This window comes from Manis javanica, chromosome 6 (genome assembly GCF_040802235.1).
Source record: "Manis javanica isolate MJ-LG chromosome 6, MJ_LKY, whole genome shotgun sequence".
Classification (NCBI taxonomy): Eukaryota; Metazoa; Chordata; class Mammalia; order Pholidota; family Manidae; genus Manis; species Manis javanica.
Window position 1 is genome coordinate 119904064 of NC_133161.1, and position 18987 is coordinate 119923050.

Here is an 18987-nt window from a genome sequence, read left to right on the forward strand (position 1 = left end):
AAATTACGGAGAAGTAAGGAGGGTGTTGGGTTGGCCACAGCGAGATGAAACTAGCCTCAGGGTCCCTGGCAAATAAAAGGCTGAGGCCTGGGATGTTTGGAAGCCAGTTGAGGCAGGTCTTCCAAAACCATTGGGGTAGTACTGACCTATAGATTTTGCTCAGATTTCTAGGTATAGAATCCTGCTGAGGAATTACTGGATGGCCCTGAAGATAGCTCAAGAAAACCTAAAGTCAGAATGAGATACTTGATTAGCAAAGCATGAAATAATGCAGGGAGATAGCTGGAGAAATTGGTGTCTTAGGATAAATCATCAAATGTTCTTCCAGCTTTGCTTAATTACTGGTGCCAAACACACAAAACCGTATGAGGCTTGGTGAGTAAAAGCAAACTTTAAGAATTCTTTTTTGAAAGGCCAGACTTGCCATCCCACCCTAAGAAAGGATTGGGAGCATCTGTCAAAGTAAGGACATTGTAACAAAATGACATTAGGTATAAAGTGTGTATATTTTGGAATTAATAATACTAGATAAACTTTCAATTTATATGATTTTCAGTCACTTGAAATGGATAGAAGAACTTGGTCTTTTTGACTGGGAAACGTAACTTTAAAAAGATGTTAATATTTCAACATTTTGTAATACGTGGTACCCTGTTGTGCATTTTATTCCTCAAACCTTACAATAAACTTGTTAATCAGTAGGCTTATTCTGTTTGTGTTTGTTTATTTTAGGAATTAGCTCTCCGGAGCCAGTTACCAACCCTGGAGCAGGATGGTGGGACTCAAAATCCAGTATCTTCTCCTGGGATGTCTCAGGAATTGAGAACAATGACGACCAATAGCTCAGATCCTTTTCTGAACAGGTTGGTGAGAGTCACTTGGCCAATATATGAGAAAGATCACAGCTGTAAGATTATTCTCCTTACTATTTGTCATAAGCTGTTTGAACATCTGTGTGGGCCAAGAACAATAGCTGTAAAGGAATCTCTCCGTAACAATGGCAAGTACAATAAAACTTGAGGGTTAAAAGCCAGCTTCTGTGAGAGGAAGTGAGCTGTTCAGACTTGTGGAGGGGATACTTACTCAGAGTCACGAGTCTGCTTCTGCCTGTACTGTTGATTAACAGTTACTTAACGCTACAGAATCATGAAGGAACATGTGAATACCTTTCTCTGAAAGCAAATGGGCTGCATCATAAGGATCAGTGGAAAGAATTTTCCACACATAAGAGTTCCACCTGAAAGGTTTTACTGCAGCAGCACTGTGAGGCCTCCTGTTCTTGAGGGCTGTAGTCCAAGGAGATAACATGCAAGGTTGTGCCACTTCTTAAAAATGTGTTTATGTTAAAGGCAGTATTTGAAAATAACAACTACTTAAGGATGCTCTTTCATGCATTACCACAAATCTTGGGTTTTAGGCAGATTACAAAAAATGTTATTTTATATGGTGCTGTGTTGAAAGCTGCAGGCTGAGACAAGTCACATTCTTTGCCTAGAAAGCCATTTAAAACTAGTTCATTCTTCTAGGTTGAAAAATATTCATGGAGTCTTAATTTTAAGAATATGAAACAAACATTTTATGGTCTTCATGCTTTTTTTTTCTTTAAAGCAGTTTTAAACAACACATTTAAAAAAATATTTAAAGTTACTTTGGTTTGGGAATACTATCATGCTACCCTCTCTCTCCATTCTCACCAACTGAGAAAATTCATGACACTAAGGGAAAAAAAATCTGTCCTACCAAAATATTTCCTTACAGAATTTCCCACCATTTGCTCAGCCTTAAGATTAGTGCTAGTAGCCTAATTGGGAGGTGTAGTTTTGAAGTCCATCTGAAATGAATGTTAAGTTTGTATTTACTTCTCTGACACTCAGTTTAAAGTTCTGCCAAAAATTGAGTGTATTTACACAAGATTATAGTTCTGAACTTGAAGTTAACTAGGAAAGGTCATAGCCACAGAACTTTATTTTTTCCCCACAAGGAAAATTTTAGATCATTATGATTCCAGTACACATCTTATTGAAGGGCCTGTATTGATCCAGGGATAATATTGGGCTACTTAGACAAATGGATAGACTGCATATCCATCCTTGTGGTTGTCATTTGTGAAGCTTCTTTCTTAAATTTTGATGGGAGCTGAGCTACAGTTGAGATTCTGTTTTCTGGTGAAGATCAGAGAGTGGCAGATTATCAGTGTTTTACTGTAAAGGCAAAGCCCCTTTCCCACCTTCTGTAGTACCCCCAGTTTCTAAAACACACATCTAACTATGACATTTCTCTTTTCAAAAACTCTTGATAGTTTCTCATTGCCTGTTACTTGATGAGTACATATTCCTTAAGTTCTAAACACTTGTTCCCCTATCTTGCCACGGAGTTGACTCTTCGTAGTGGTACAACATCCCCTTGTCTGCCTTTACACCAAGGTTCTACAAGGTCAGCTCCAGTGTCCCCCTCCACGAAACCTTTCCCCTATACTTTTCAATCTCCTTCTCTTTGTTCTGAAAACACTTTGCTCACATATGATTCATTCATGTGTTTATTCATCTCCCTCTCCTAAGTTGTGAGTCTCTCAAAGAGCATCAGTTGCAGGTTGTTAATGTTGTTAACCTCTGTATCCTCAGAGCCTTGTCTGATGCTTATCGTGTAGTACAAGATGCTCTGTGAATGTTTATTGAATGAGTGGGTGCAGTAGCTGATAGGGTTCTGTAGGGAGCAGTTCCTAATCAGGAAAATGGCCCATGAACTCTGTCCTCAGGAATGCCCATGTGCTTCCCTGCGGCTTGGAAAGAACTCCGCATCTCTGTGTAAATTCAGCTATTCTATAACAGTCTTGAGTGTCTGATGTGTGTCGCATGCTTAGTGGTGGGAATAGAGTGATGACTAGGACCAGGCCCTTGTCCCAGATCAGGGCAGGCAAGATAAAAACAAACCACATCCTGAGGCCTTCTCTGATGCAGCTGCATTGTGTACAAATGGTCTCAGAGGCAAATTTATGCTTTCTTGGATCGGCGTGAAGCTTTTGAATCTTGCCAAAAGCTGGCAGAAGTGTTAAACCAGTGATTGCAATATACAGAGTGAGGGGGTGGGCGGTCAGCAAATGCATTGTGTAATGTAGGGAAGAAATTTGGGGACTAATCTTTGAACCCTGAACAACTGTGAAAGATTGTTTTCAAGCTTAGTTGTTTTTTTGTATTTTAACTTTTGTGTAAGCTAAGCAGCTACTTAAATGTCCAAGCTGAAAGTTAAAATTCACATCATGGTCAGAGACTATTTAAGAGTAAAATCGCCTTTGATTCACACTTTTCCATAAATTTTTCTAAAATTAGTAGAAACCCAAATTTTACAGTTAGTTTCTGCTGGTATTTACCTGCTGCAAGTTAGAAAAGTACTGTGTTTATTAAAGTGATGTTCTCAGGGTATTGCCATACTTGTATGTATATCTAGAAAACTTCATTTAGCCTAAAGTAAAAATCAGTCTTGGCTCATGTTTTTGTTTTTCCCGAGGCGTGTGCTTTGTAGTTGTTTTGTGTGTGTTGGGGGTGGGGTGGCAGGTGTTATTTTTTTCATTTGTTTGTTTTTTTTTTAATCTTCCCTTCAGCTGGAATTCTAAGGACTCCTGTGTTAAGCTAAGGTGTTTGTGGTGTTTTTCCCCCTTAAACAGAAGCAAGGAGATCAAGCTACAGACTCACCAGCAGTGGCTCCCCTGTTCTGGCCCAATCCAAAAAGGAATTCTGGTTCTTTTTTGGGTTGATCTTTCCCCTTGGCTTAAACACTCTGCACTGAGAGCTAGGAATTTGACTTGTGTCTAGTAAAGACCTGTCTCAACGCCCACTTAGAGTTTGTGTTCTGATTTATACCTGGGTTGCCACCACTTGGGAAATGGGGACCTTGAGATAAGTGAGCTATGTGGATCCTCCAGATTCAAGTGGTATTAGAAGGAATACGGAGAATTTTCTGTCAATTCGGAAAACAGAGGTTTTTGTTTTTGTTTATCCTTCTTGCCACCAAACCCAGAACCTTAGGAGAGATCTTGGCCCCTTAACGCTGCCAGCTTCTCTTAGGATTAACTCGTCTGTCTGATTTCAGAGCATAAGGACTGTGTATGGGCTCTAAAGGAGGCGCTTGTTTCAGATGCTGTGGGGAAGGAGTTGTCTTTAATCCTCTTTGAGAATCGTGTTGGTACTCAGCAGGTATTTATTTTTACCTTGAAATCACTTAAATTTTTTTTGTGTTGTTCTGTAACTCTGATTCTTTATAGTGGCACCTATCATTCTCGAGATGAGAGTACAGACAGTGGACTAAGCATGAGTAGCTACAGTGTCCCTCGAACCCCAGATGATTTCTTGAACAGTGTGGATGAAATGGATACAGGTTGGTATTCTTTATTCTTCTTACTAATCTGACTTTCAGTCAGATAGAGTCATTTCATCACCAGTTCCAGTAAGCTGCTGTGAAAAAAGATTATTCTGAAGAAGACAAATTAAAATCCCATAGACTTTGAAATCAATTTAAAAATCCCATAGACAGTTCATATCAAGAGTGCTTTGTTTCTGTATGGTAGTTTGTAACTTAAGTCTTCTAGTTTTTGATGTCATGGCTGTCTTGGCTCATTTTAAACAAAACTGATGACATGATTTACTTAAGCATTTGCAGTATTGAGGTGGTTGACAAAGCAATTGAGGACCCTCTGAGAAGTCTGTATTATTGTAGATTTGTGTTCTTAATTTTCGAGAAAGATACCTCTGTGATTCATATGCCTCTTTTTATATGTGACTTGGTTTCTGCTTCCCTCTTTCTTCTGAGGGTCTTTGTTTCAGCCTAGGTGTTACGGGGCTCAGGAAACTATGTGGGAAAGGCTATTATTGTTGAAATAATTGCAAGGGTCCTAGCAGGAGCTAAGAAATAAATACCTGCTTCACAGGGGTAGTTAAGGAGCCATTTATCTTGTGGCTCACCTAATGCCCCCTGGTTGCCCTGGACCTGGCAACTAGCAGAGGGCAGGGATTGTCAGGGAAATGAAGCAGGTCTCCAGCTAGGTAGTTCTGTAGCTGATGACTTCTGAAAGTGTTTGGCAAGTCTTTTATGCCTGTGCTTATCCAGCTCATGGCTTTGGTGCTTCCCCTCCTCTCTGCTGACCTAAATCTTAAATCATCCTTAAGTGTCACTTCAGACCCTTCTCATCCACAACCCCTTACTCCTCTATCCCCTAGTTCTCTCTTCTCCAAATTCCTATAGCATTTAATGGTTTATATTAGTTTTTCTGAAAGCATGTTCCATTGAAGCTCTCTAAGGATTGTTAATGTCATATGCAAAAAAGGTTTCTGGCCAGGTAAGTTGGGGAAACCTAGAAACAAATCTAGGAAGATTTATTTTTTCATGGACTTTCGGGAGACTTGTTTTGCTATTATGAATGTGAATCTCCACAAGTGGGATAGAATTTTCATACAGTCCTTTTATTTTAGTGTTCCCCAAAGTGTATACTTAAGGGAAAGATAGGTCTACAGCATTCATTTTTATATTTTTATCTTAATATGATAGTGCATATTTGGAAGAAAGTCAATAGTGATGCTATTGTATAGGATACTGTCCTTTTTCCATTGCTATATATAATTTGCAAGGGATTTTATTTTTTTCATGGCCCCCCTTTAGTGATCAGCACTTATTAATAAACAATCAAGGTGTTCATCCAATATCTGAACGTGTTGAAGCAGAAGTAAACTTGGCATTGTTATTTTGTTATCTGTGGGTTATTTAGGGTGAAATAAAGTCTGGGCATCAGTGCTGGAGGTCAGTCAGGAATGCTTTCTTTCTCTGTGCATCCCTGTATGCACATGATAACAACTCTGATGTTAGCTTTTCAAAAGAATCTTACTCTGTCTCTCTGTTCTACTAGGTGATACTATCAACCAAAGCACCCTACCCTCACAACAGAACCGTTTCCCAGACTACCTTGAAGCCATTCCTGGGACAAATGTGGACCTTGGAACACTGGAGGGAGATGGAATGAACATAGAAGGAGAGGAGCTGATGCCAAGTTTGCAGGAAGCTTTGAGTTCTGACATCCTTAATGACATGGAGTCTGTTTTGGCTGCCACCAAGCTAGATAAAGAAAGCTTTCTTACATGGTTATAGAGCCCTCACTCAGGTAGACTGCATTCTAAATCTGTGAAGGATCTAAGGAGATAAGACATATATATACCTGAAATTTCCAAATAAGCCAGTTGCAATATTCTGGCTAATACAGAAAAAGATGAACAAACGTCCAGCAAGATTCTTTCATCCATTTTTTGCTCTTCCTTGTCCGTTGCTGCTGTTAATATATTGCTGACCTCTTTCATAGTTGGCCCTAAAGAATCAAAAAAAAAACACTTTTTTTCTTTTTTTTTTGTTTGTTTCTTTTGCTATTATAACTACTGTTCGTTTTGGGGGCTGGGGGAAGTGAGCCTGTTTGGATGATGGATGCCATTCCTTTTGCCCAGTTAGCTGTTCACCAGTCATTTTAACTAAATCCTCAGACTTGGAAGTCAAATGCTTCATGTCACTGTGTTTAGTTTATTCAAGCAATTGTTTCTTCAGCTGCCTCTGGCCAGTGGAAACACATGACTTACTGGTCTGACAAGCCAAAAATGTTGTATTTGATATTAAGTGCTTAATGCTAATTCGAAGAGATAGCTGAAACCAGGGCTGAAGACTTCCAGTGTTTTGTGTTTTCCTCCTAGTGCTATTGTTAGTCACATAGTGAATGACCTTGATTTTATTTTAGGAGCTTATAAGGCATGAGACAATTTCCATAGAAATATGTTAATTATTGCCACATACTCTAGTATAGTTTTTGGTGGGGTTTATTGTGGGTTTGTTTGTTTGTTTTTGTTTAGGTTTGGTTGGTTTTTTTTTTTTTCCAGAGCCTAGGCAAATTACCATAGCAGTGAGTCTGTTTATAGTTGTAGCTTGGGACGGTTATTGTAGTTACTTTGGTAAAATCTACATTTCCTGATTTTTTGCCATCTTATTTAAATCTTGATTATTTGCTCTCTCTCTGTATACACACACACACACACACTTATAATGTTTATAATAGTGTGATAGCAGAATGTATCTTTTTTTTTAAGGTTTCCCTACTTTCCAATATATTTTAAAATGGTAGCTTTGAATGTATGCATTTAGAATACATGACTAGTAGTTCATATCTCACAGGTAGCTTAAATCTGGTTGGGGCAGTCTGCAGGTGTTTGGGGGTAGTTTAGTGTTCTAGAAAGGGCTATTGTGGATAGTGTCTAGAGGAGTCCTGTATGCCCTCTGGGCACAGAATAAACACTATTTGATGAAGTTGAATGAAGCAAACAAGCTACGGCTTTATTTTTCCCTTGTTACTCCCTTGGACTAATTTTAAGTCTTGATGGGAAATCACTGAGTAGGTTCATGATGTACAGGACAGAAGTAAGCTTTATATAGTGATTTACCTTCCTTTAGCTTTGGAAGTTTATCTTCACCTTAGTTTTGGAAATAAATTCTAGTACTTTAGTTTGCATTTTGTAATGAACACATTAAAGACTACATTGAAATATTGCCTGCAAGATTTTTCATACTTGTAAGACTTGCTCCTACTTCTGTATGCTGAGAATTGACCCTGGACAGTTACACAGAATACTCTAAGGTTCATAAGTTAGCTGGTAAAGTGATCAGATTAATAAATGTATATTGGTAGTTGAATTTAGCAAAGAAATAGAGATAATCGTGATTATACTTTTATTTTTACAGGGAGAGCTATAACTAGAGTATGTATCTAACAGGAGTAATAGTGGTTTCCAAAGAGTGTTTTTTAAAGGAACAAAATGAGCATGAATCAACTCTTCAATATAAGCTATGAAGTAATAGTTGGTTGTGAATTATAGTGGCACCACCTAGCACCTCTCATTGAGGGTCTATCAATGTTTCTAGAATAAGCCTTTATTTTCAAGGGTTTATAGCGGACATAAAATTTATTTTCAAGGGTTTATAGCGGACATAAAGTTTATTTTCAAGGATTTATAACAGACATAAAATTTATTTTCCTGGAGAAAACTTCTGTGAAAAGCCTCAGCTTGGAAAGATAGATATTTTTCTCTAATTACAAAATCTGAGTATTTTGACCCTTCAGTTTAGAGGAATGCTAAAGTTGGAAGTGAGAAGTTTTATATTAAGTGCTTTCTGTGCTCAAAAATGCAATCACTGTGTTGTATATAATGATTTATAGATCAGTCATTTGTAATAATTGACACTAAGGCTTTTATTAAGAAAACAGCAGAAAGATTAAATCTTGAATTAAGTCTGGGGGAAAATAGCCACTGTGCAGATGCAATGATTTTCTTTTTTTTTAGAGCAATAATGAAATTCTACCTAGAATGCATAATTGAGTATATGAATGATACAGCATGTTGGTTTTTTTATGTGCAGAAGATCAAAGCTACTTGGAAGGAGTGCCTAGAATTTGCCAGTAAGCCACAAATTAAGGTTGCATCTTATGTATCAGCAGAGTAGCTTTAGGTTAGGGAAAGGGTGGGGATGTGGGAGGGGGGTTGTGAGGACTTAGTGGGATCTTGATAGAGAACTTTATGAGCTTCTTTTTCTTCAAATAAAGACGTGTCTTGCATCTTGCTGTCCTTAAAGGCAAGTTGTTCCTAATACTTCAGTCACTTAAGTACACCCACAACACAAGAAGAGGGAGTTCTCGTTTCCTCTTGACTTTAATTTGCCCAGTTATACCTCACTGTGTAGCAGCACCGTGGTATCTGACAGACACAGTGCTTTGATCTCACTGAACCCTGTACTGACCTGAAGGAGAACTAAGAGTGCTTCCTCTTCCCCAGTTTGCATCACAGCCTTGATGTGGTCTTTGTTTTATGTCCTTGTTCCTAATGTAAAAGTGTTTAACTACTTCTTGGTTGTATTGGGTAGCATTGGGATAAGATTTTAACTGGGTATTCTTGAATTGCTTTTACAATAAACCAGTTTTATAATCTTTAAATTTATCAGCATTTTACATTTGTGTTCTTTTCAGTTAGGGCTTCTTAGATCTACTTATGGTTGATGGAGCACATTGGGAATTTCAGATTTTTTCAAAGCATTATTTGTTGTAATAACTTTTCTATATATGGTGCCTTTTTTAAGAAAGGAAAACATAAGAAAGTGACTTACATACAAATAATGTTGCGTTTTAAGTATTCATCTTAAATAGATGTGTTCTATATGGAACCTTGGCAGAAACACTGAAAAGTAACAGTAATTATATAACTCATAATTCTTATTAATCAGTGTTGGAACACAAACAGTGAAAAAGAGGGAGGCAATATCCAACGCTTAAAAATTTTGTAGCTTTAGCACATCTGAGAAATGAGTACTCAGGTGAATTTTATCTTCCGCAAGCATGTTTTTGTAAGAATTTTGAGTGTGTCTATCTTAACAGTTATTTTCTGTATCTTGAAAAAAATACTCTCCACATTTTAAATGTTTTATATTAGAGAATTCTTTAATGCACACGTATCAAATATATATATATAGTACCAATATTACCTTTTTATTTTTTGTTCTAGAAATAAGAGCATGTTCATATGTTAGGTACTTAAACTGTTACATTATTTTTTTCTTATGTAATACCTTTTTGTGTGTTCATGTGGTTCAAATATATTCTTCAAACTCCTCCTTGTTGTTTTTAACGATTAATATATTTAAAAACTTTTTTGGCTTCTTAATGGTCTTCCACACTAGTGATACTAGTGATAAAAGGAAATAAAAATAATTGGTAGACAGGTTAAACTTAAGGTTAGTTTGGCATTTGGAATTTTTGAAGTACAGGTATAATTCTTTGAACTTTATGTTCTGTACTCTTCGTGTTGATCGTCTTCATCTGTGATAGTAGGTAAGCAAATTGTGTATCCTTCATTCTTAAATGACTTTACTACACATACCACACAGGAGAGGCTGAGAACTTGACGTGGCCTTTCAAGATAGTTTTGGTTTTTATTTCTCCAAGCTCTTGTCTCATGTCTTGAAAATATAACACACATTAGTGAAAATTGTTAGTTATTGTTTTATAAATAAAAATATTCACAAATGTAAGTGGCAGGTCCTGAACTTTAAATAAGATCTGATTGTCTTTGGAAATGATTTATTTCTGTACTTGTATATATAGTGTCTTCAGTTACTGACACACATCACTTTTGTGGAGGCAAATCTGAAAATGTTACATGTTTTGTTATGTATAATTACAATAGTAGAACACTAATTTTGTGGAACTTGAAGTTTGTTTGCCTTATGCAACATTTAGTGGATATAAATCTTAGCTCAAAACCATACCTTCTGTCTGTAGGCATTGCACCTCTTACTAGGGAGTTGCTTTAAGACGCAGTGTGCTTTTTGTTGTACAGCTTGACGTCCAGTAATGTGAGGATATCTTCATTCTGGATCCTGTGAGTCAGAACTGTACAACCTTTAGGTACCCTACTAGTTAATCTGATTCAGCAGAATACTCAGAAGAATATGTTAATTTGGATTTGCGGCAAATACCTTTTAGAATAATAAGGAGGAGCATTCTAAATATTTGAGAAGTATAGTAGTCTTAGAACCTGATATTGAGTAATTTATGTAATGTTTTTCTTAGACCCAAAATAAAAGCAAAAGTATCTCAGTAAATGAATCACCTAGCTGGGATAAACAGAAAAATGGTATTCTAGAGAGAGAGAGAACAGTACTAGTAGTAAAAGGACACCTAGGTGATAACTGCAGGAGTGGTCAGTAGACAGTGGGTTACATGTGATCCCCCAGGATCTCCATCTTGTCAACCAAGGCTGCAAAAGGAGAGTGCGTGCTCTTCTGGTGCTTGGAATGGTTTTAAAAGGGGGAGAGGGACTATTAAAAACTAGAGTTTCTGTAACTTTGTGAAATGGATATTTGTTTATACTCAAATGATTGGATAGGGCTTGATTCCTAAAAGGAACCTCTAAGAAACAAAAGGAAGTGAAAATAGGATCTAAACTAGGAGGATACACTTAATTAGAATGACATTTAAGATTACTAACTTATTTCTTAGGTGACACAAAAAAGTGACACATTTTTACCCATATTTCCTCATGTCTTGTCCCCAGGTATATGTCATGATGAAACTATATATATAGTTCCCAGGACCTGCATAGAATCTATATAATATAAAGAAGGTAGTCTATGAGTTAAATAGCACTTATGGGGTATAATTTTTATCATGGGGTATTACTAAAAACCACATCTCAGTTCCTTTTAAAAAAGACCATTTGTTCAGTTACAAATCAAGTCCTTGTGTTACAGTGCATTTATACAAGAGTTAAGTGATGCTCTAGCTGGCCAGTTGAAAGAGAAATGCACTCCTCAAAGCTGTGGGTTAAGCAACAGTCTGAGAAGAAAGCACTGCTGCCTCTCAGTACTAACTGAACCCAGCTAACGTGACTCAAAGCCAGCGTAGTGATGACCAGACTGAAACTTGGCTGAGGATAATTTCTCTTTAAGGGAGCCCGCTTGCCACTTGGATTTAAGCACCTCTTTCTGCAGAATAAGAGTGAAGCATATCTGCAGCCAGGGTTCAACAGAGGCTATATGGCAGCAGGATCCACGTGACAGCCAGAATATTACAGATGTGTAAGACTCCAGTCACTGGGGTAACCATGCATCAAAGCCCTAGATGTTATGAGAAATGCCAGCAATCATATTTACGAGCAGCCAGACCACTGAATGGCCTGGAGTCACTGCACGACCGCATGGGCAGCATCGTCTGGAGGAGGCCATTTGCTGAAGGGTTTACCCTGGGCACCAGGAAGTCTCAAGCTCTATGAAGTTCTCTCAGTGGGACTGGCCAGAGGAGAGTGGATTTGAGATTGAGTTGTCTTTTACAATCCAAACCATGAACAACAGTGTAGCTCTTCTACATTCTAGGCCAAAGGAATTACTGTGGAATTCTATAATGGGATTTGCAGGACAAGAGCCCTTGTACTACCCAATCAGACAGCTGATGCCTCATGGGGCATGTGTGTGTGTGAGCCGGCCCAGAACTCCACTTCAGGGGCACATTGTTGATCTGTATTGGAGTGGCAAGCCCTGGCCAGATTTGGTACATTGTTTAGGAAATTTAACACTGATTGGAACTAAAAAATAACTATGCACCAAATTCCTATCGGTCTTCTAAGGTCCTTAAAGTAAAATTCTTGAGGACTGAACCTTGCCAGCAGTTTCATTGTTGTATTCTGCTAAATATGGCAAATTTTAAAAGCAAACTGACCAAGTTTGGTGTCCTATTGTAACCACTTAGACTGTAGGACTTGAAGACTGAAACTTTTCCCATCAAAGGTAAAGTGAAAATATTACATACAATCTCCAACTGGTCATGAGGACCAAAACAAATTCTAAGGGTCCATTTTAAAAGGAATATATTTTTTTCGTGTGACCATGATCTTAGTATCTTGTTTATAGGCTTATGTTGTTATTGATTACATTATATATATTATGTGGTAGACCTATTGAGTAGGTCTACTAAGGGTATTTGCACAGGTACATGAGGCTCTGCCTTACTCCAGTTAATGTACACACCAAGTAATGCCTCCCCATTTTTATATAAGTATGCTGTTTCCAATAACTGAGTATTTTAATATTCTATACAAATTATCCAAACACTTTATTACCTTATTTGTTCATACCAAATCCTGTAAGACATAGGTACTAATAATTACTACTGTTCCTAACTCTGTGTCTCAAATCTAGGTTCAGTGCCACAGTATGGCTGTGAAGTGACTAGAAGTTGAATGTAGACCATAACTGGGAAACCTGGGTGCAAGGCTAACCACACTCACTGGGGCTTAAAACTGTCTTGTTGTATTGGTTCTTGGCTCCCCTACCCCTTGCCCCACTGCAGGTGAGACTTTGTTGTGGACGCAGAGGTTATCCTAGAGAGACTGCTGTGACATGACAGTGCTCTAAGAGATGACTGGATCTTTCCACTTTTTAAAAATCATGTGTACATTGGTTAACAAATACCAGGTAATCTAGCCAACTAATACATGGTAAGGCAACTTACTCAAATTGCTTAAAACTAAAAGAGGTAAGTGTGTTAAGTGCTTAAGAGTAGTTCATAGAATGTACAATAAGAGCACGTCGTGTGGGAAGAGTACTTCCTCCTGGGATGACTAGCTAAGGCCTCAGATGGTAGTTAAACTGGGCATTGAGTGGTTATATCTAACCAACAGAAGTAGTGGTATAATAAGAGGAAAGAGCAAAAGGCAAGAAAACTAAGAATATGTGAGAGTGGAAAGTATTTTAGTTTGGATGGGCTGTAAACATAATGGATTAGCCCATTCAACAAGTATTTGCCTAATATGTGCCAGGCACTATTCCAGGCCTTGGGAATACAGTAATGAACAAAACAGATGAATACCTGCCCACATGGAGCCAGAAATGGATGATACTTAATATGTATTGAGCTCTCACTACATGCCAGGCACTGTCCCAAGCACTTTTCCTGTATCAACTCATTTAATCCTGGTGACAACCAGTGAGGCAGGTAATGCCCCAGTACTGCAGACTGGAGGATTGGTGGGGAGGTCTCCCATCTGGGTGATCTCAGACCGCCTGGCTCTAGAACCTGACCTCTTGCCACCACGGCTTGAATTCCAGGGTGAGAAGTTTCAGTATCCAGTGAGCAATGGAGGACTCTGAAGTTCGGTCTTTTAAACAAGAGGACAGTGCTATCAAAAGTGACTTAAAAGTACAGGTTACGAAGTCAAATTTTAAGGAAATTATGACTGAACTTACCCAAATTGGGTTGGACACCAAGTGGAAGACAGAAGTATGGATGCCTGCACACACATTCCCAGACGTTAACAATGATTTGCTCCCATAATGCTGTGGGTCAGTTTTTTTTACCTGGCAAATGGAAGCCAGGAAGGGGAGGTGATGATTTCAAAGACGACTGAATTGGTTTGCCAAAAGTATAAGCAAACTTGTCTGCTCAGGCAGTGAAGTTCTGTAGAATAGAAATCATCATTGTACAGAGAAATTAGGAAAGCTGGTGTCTGGGCAGATTCCTGACTTTGGAAATTCACCTCAAGCAAAAGGCAGAAACTGGAAAATTGATCTCATAAGGGCTGAAGAGTAGCTACTCAAAAGGCCAAAGGCTGTGAACCCATGAGGTGGGGTGGGGAGTGGTCATTCAACAGGAATGGGCCAAATAAAAGGCCTGAAGAGAACTGAAGTCATATACTGGCTCATTTCAACAAGAGTCAGTACTGCCTCTGTGTGCTAAAGCAAAACTCCAGTCTAAATTCTGCAGTGCCATGAGGATAGATGCCATGTCGGCACTTTATTGACAGGCCAAACATCTCAGCTGGTGTGCAGTAACCATAAGCCCGTATGAGCAGCGGTGACACTGAGAGGTATCCTCAAAGTACTACCTCAGTTTAACATTGCTTCCGTGGGGCTCACGGGAGACCAGTGGCAACAGAAAGACTAGAACTGCATAAACAGAGTGCGATAAGACATTTGTTGTGGAAGATCTCAGAGATGACAGTCCACTGGAGAAGTCACAAAGGCAACAGGAACTCAGTGGCACAGTGCTACTCAGTTCCCTATACCCTTCACAATTCACTCCCAACTCCAGGGAGCAATCCCGAAGGAATTGTCTTGAGCCTCTCCATTCAGGAGGAGACTGATCATGTCAGAAAGAAGAAAAATGAATTTGTGGAGTGAGAGTAAACCAAGCACCAGAGGGTAAGCCAACCCATATGGGAGAAACTATTACTTTACTGAGTCAACAGAGAGCACCTACAGAGTGTAAGGTGCACTGCTGGGCATGGGCTTCCAGCAATGAACAGGATGACATCCTGTGGACCTTCCTATCTCAAGGGGAAGGCCAACCTGAAATATTTCATGGTTGCCTTGACCATGATTGTGATCATTTTTAGCCCATACGGAGTTTGGGAGCCATAAGAGCCTGCAAAGAGACCTAACTAACTAGTCAGGGAACCAAGTGGAGGCTCCCCTGAGGAGAAATTTAAACCAAGCCCTAGATGATAGGGAAGAAGGCTGTTTAGGGGCAAGGCAGGGAGCTTCTCAGGCCTGGCAGGTGGAACAGCAAGAGGATCGTGAGGCAGGCAGGCTCCAGCACAAAGGTGCAGCCATGCTAAGGATTTGTCATTTGATTCTGGCAGCAATAGAAAAGCATTGAAGTTTTAAGTAGGGCAATGATGTGATCACACTAGTATGCTTAGAAGATTGCTCTGGCTGCTGTGTACATGAACCAGAATGGGTGGGTGGGTGGGTGAGTGTGGCGCAGGGGACCAGCTAGGGAGCCACAGCGACAGTCCAGGAGAGGTGATGGTGGCTTGTACCAGGGTTGTGGTTGTGGAGGTGAGACAAGCAACAGGCTGGATAACTGATTAGACATGAGAGAGGAGGAGAGGGAAGTGATGTAAAACAATACAGGAGGAACAGGTCTGGGGCGAAATATCCTTGACAAAAAAATGTGCTGGCTAAGTGCGGATCAAAAATAAAGGTTGCTGCCTATCCTAAAAAGTGGTTGCTGTTATTAATCCTGTGTTGTCATGAAGAGCAACTGGTCTTGATGGAGAACTTCATGGGCAATTCTAGAGTGAGCTCTAACATGAGACCCAGGAAACTCCACAAATAACAAGACCAGTCCACAGCCCTTTCAAAATCAAGAGCAAAACCCAAACTAATACACAACAGTCCAAAATGCATGCAGTCCAACATGGATTTAAAAGATTTGTCATTTCACTATTTTTAAATGTAGGGTAAATCCCATTAGAATACATCTATATACAGTTAAAATTAAAATCTCTCCACCTACCCGAAGACTTTTGCTTAATATAAGTACAAAAAGAGAATGTTGGGAATTCTGTTACTTCATTCCTAACAGGAATTTACCTTATTTCTCCAATTGGCTTCATGTATTTTTAAATTGACCAGAATGCCATGTGTGTGCAATTAGCATTTCACACCTTGTTTACTGTGTGCAGGGAGGAACTGTTGGTGGCATCTGGAGAGACCTCCCTTGACTGGGACAAGCGGGGCAGGGCCAGACAGGCTGAGTGAGACACCAGGTGGTGCTTTTTTGTCTTTTTTTCTTCTTTTTTTGTGTGTGTGTGAAGAACGGCCCCAGTGCCTGAGCTGGACTCCTGGAGTTCTCTTTATTCTCCAGAACAGGCATCCAATAAAGAGGAGACTTGTTTATGGAGCTACCTTCTCCCATTGGCCACAGCAGAGTGTTTTTTCTTTGGGCTAAGGTGTAAATGACAACTGGTTTCCAAGACCACTGAGTCAATGCACATGGCTCTTCAGGGCTGATAGGATATCCCCTGCACCATCCAAGGTGTGGGGGTGCTCCCAGGAGCCATCGGTGGGCTGAGAACCTTCACAGACCGCTGGGCCGGGTGGCCAGGGAGGCGCCCACACAGTCATGGCTGGGGAGCTGGTCCATCAGGGTCACAGAGGCCAACAAGCTGTTGTCAGACAGTGTTTATCCAGGTTTCAAAATCACTGAATACAGGAACTCTCCAGTGAAGAATGAGGCTCAGGAAGTTGAAGAGAATCACTCCAAGCCATAGGACTATTAAGTGGCAGAGCAGGAACAGAAATTTAGACTTTTGGCTCCCAGTGAATTTATCCTGTAACTACTACACTAGTAGAATATGTCACATAGAATTACTCTGAAAACTCCTTAAATCATGTATATACAGTACAGCAAGATGTTCACACTGTGGAAGGCACTTAAGACAAAGACCGGCACAAGGAGCAGCAAGTCCAGACCACTATTTCAGGCTTGTTCCAGAGCCTGCTGTCCCTGAGCGGAAGGTCCGGGGACTCACCCAGGCTTCTGCAGCACTGTTTCTCTCTTGCTCTCCTCTGTCCTCGGCCCATATAGTTTATGTAAGTTAAGTGGGTGGTAAGGTGTCTACTATGGGTCATGAATTGTCCTGTCCAAAGGGGAGTTACTACTACTACTACTACTGCTAACTACAACTAAGCCATTAAAAGCTGAACATATGCCAGACACTATTTCAAGAGGTTTATTAATTCATTTAATACCAATGATGGATAAGGATGTGCCTGGCTTTCAAAGAGCTTGTTGTTTAGGGAAGTGGTTCTAAATCCTGGCTGAATAGTAGAATCCCTCGGTGAACTTTTAAAACACCCTGATGTGAAAGAGGGAGGAGCCAAGATGATGGCACGAGTAGAGTAGTAGAAATCTTCTCCCAAAACCAAATATATTTTTGAAAATACAACAAATACAACTATTCCTAAAAGAGACCAGAAGATACAGTACAATAGCCAAGCTACATCTACATCTGCGAGAACCCAGTGCCTCACAAAGGGAGTAAGATACAAACCAGGGCCCAGCAGGACCCGATCGCCCCCACCCCCACCCGAGCTCCCTGGCAGGAGGAGAGGAGTTGGAGCGGGGAGGGAGAGGGAGCCCAGGACTGCTAAATAGCCAGCCCTAGTCATCTGCACCAGGAGCGCAATCACAGTGCGTGATGTGCTGGATACTAGGGAAATGGAACAGTAAAACCTGCGAGCAGGTTCCCATAGCCGGTGCCCCTGGACAAAAGAAAAGCCAGTGCTTTTTGAAAGTCTTAAAGGGGCAAGAGCCTCACAGCTGGGCAGAAGCATCCTGGCACACTCAGCCCAGCAGCTGGGAATCCTGGGGAAGTCCAGGCACCATACCCCCACTGGGCAGCAGCACACCTCTGAGGCCCCTCATGGCGATAAACAGCCTACAGCCCATTCCCCCTCTGGCGCAGCCCCACCATAGTGCAGCAGCAGCCTGAGACCAGCCATGCCCACAGCAGCCACAGGCCCCATTGGTGTGCAGCTGCCCAGCACAAGCCAGTAGGGGTCGCCATTCTCGCAGGAGAGGAAGGCAACAAGCAAGCGGGAAGGGACTTTGTTCTCCCGGCTGACACATGTGCCAACTGCACACAACTACCTCTATAGCCATGAAAAGGCAGAAGAATCTAATCCAATCCAGAATCACTCATACAACCCCTGAGAGGGAGCCTGGGGAGATAGATTTAACCAATCTTACTGAAAAAGAATCCAAAATGAAGGTCATAATCGTGCTGATGGAGCTGCAAAGAAAAATGCAAGAGCTAATGGATAAAGTTGGGAGGGAGAATAGAGAAATAAAACAATCTCTGAAAGGACTTAAAAGCAGAATGGACGAGGTGCAAGAGGCCATTAATGGAATAGAAACCAGAGAACAGGAACACAGAGAAGCTGAGGCAGAGAGAGAGAAAAGGATCTCCAGGAATGAAACAATATTAAGAAAACTGTGTGACCAATCCAAACAGAACAATATCTGCATTATAGGGGTACCAGAAGAAGAAGAGAGAGAAAAAGGGGTACAAAGTGTATTTGGAGAAATAATTGCTGAAAACTTCCCCAAACTGGGGGAGGAAATATTCGCTCAGACAATGGAAGCACACACAACTCCCAACAGAAGGGACCCAAGGAGGACAACACCAAGACACATAATAATTAAAATGGTAAAGATCAAGGACAAGGACAGAGTATTAAAGGCAGCCAGAGAGAGAAAAAAGGTCACCTACAAAGGAAAACCCATCAGGCTATCAAACTTCTCAACAGAAACTTTACAGGCCAGAAGAGAATGGCATGATATATTTAATGAAATGAAACAGAAGGGCCTTAAACCCAGAATACTGTATCCAGCACGATTATCATTTAAATATGAAGGAGGGATTAAACAATTCCCAGACAAGCAAAAGTTGAGGGAATTTGCCTCCCATAAACCACCTCTACAGGGTATTTTAGAGGGACTGCTCTAGATGGGAGCACTCCTAAGGCTAAATAGACGTCACCAGAGAAAATAAAATTACAACAAAGAAAGCAGACCAACCAAATACTAAATAAGGCAAAAAATAAAATCAACTACTCACAAAAGCAGTCAAAGGAAAC

The 18987-nt window shown here is 40.2% G+C and overlaps 1 protein-coding gene across 12 annotated transcripts in view; it reads left to right on the top strand.

The window, feature by feature from the left end:
• Nucleotides 1–9677, top strand: part of YAP1 (Yes1 associated transcriptional regulator) — a 115109-nt gene extending 105432 nt beyond the window's left edge. For all 12 annotated transcript variants that reach the window (XM_073239391.1, XM_073239393.1, XM_073239392.1 and 9 more), the window contains 3 exons: nucleotides 733–863; nucleotides 4259–4371; nucleotides 5894–9677. In XM_073239391.1, the coding sequence (XP_073095492.1) occupies nucleotides 733–863; nucleotides 4259–4371; nucleotides 5894–6132 (483 nt within the window). In that variant the 3' untranslated portion in view covers nucleotides 6133–9677. The remainder of the gene's footprint in view (nucleotides 1–732; nucleotides 864–4258; nucleotides 4372–5893) is intronic.
• Nucleotides 9678–18987: the final 9310 nt, after the last annotated feature.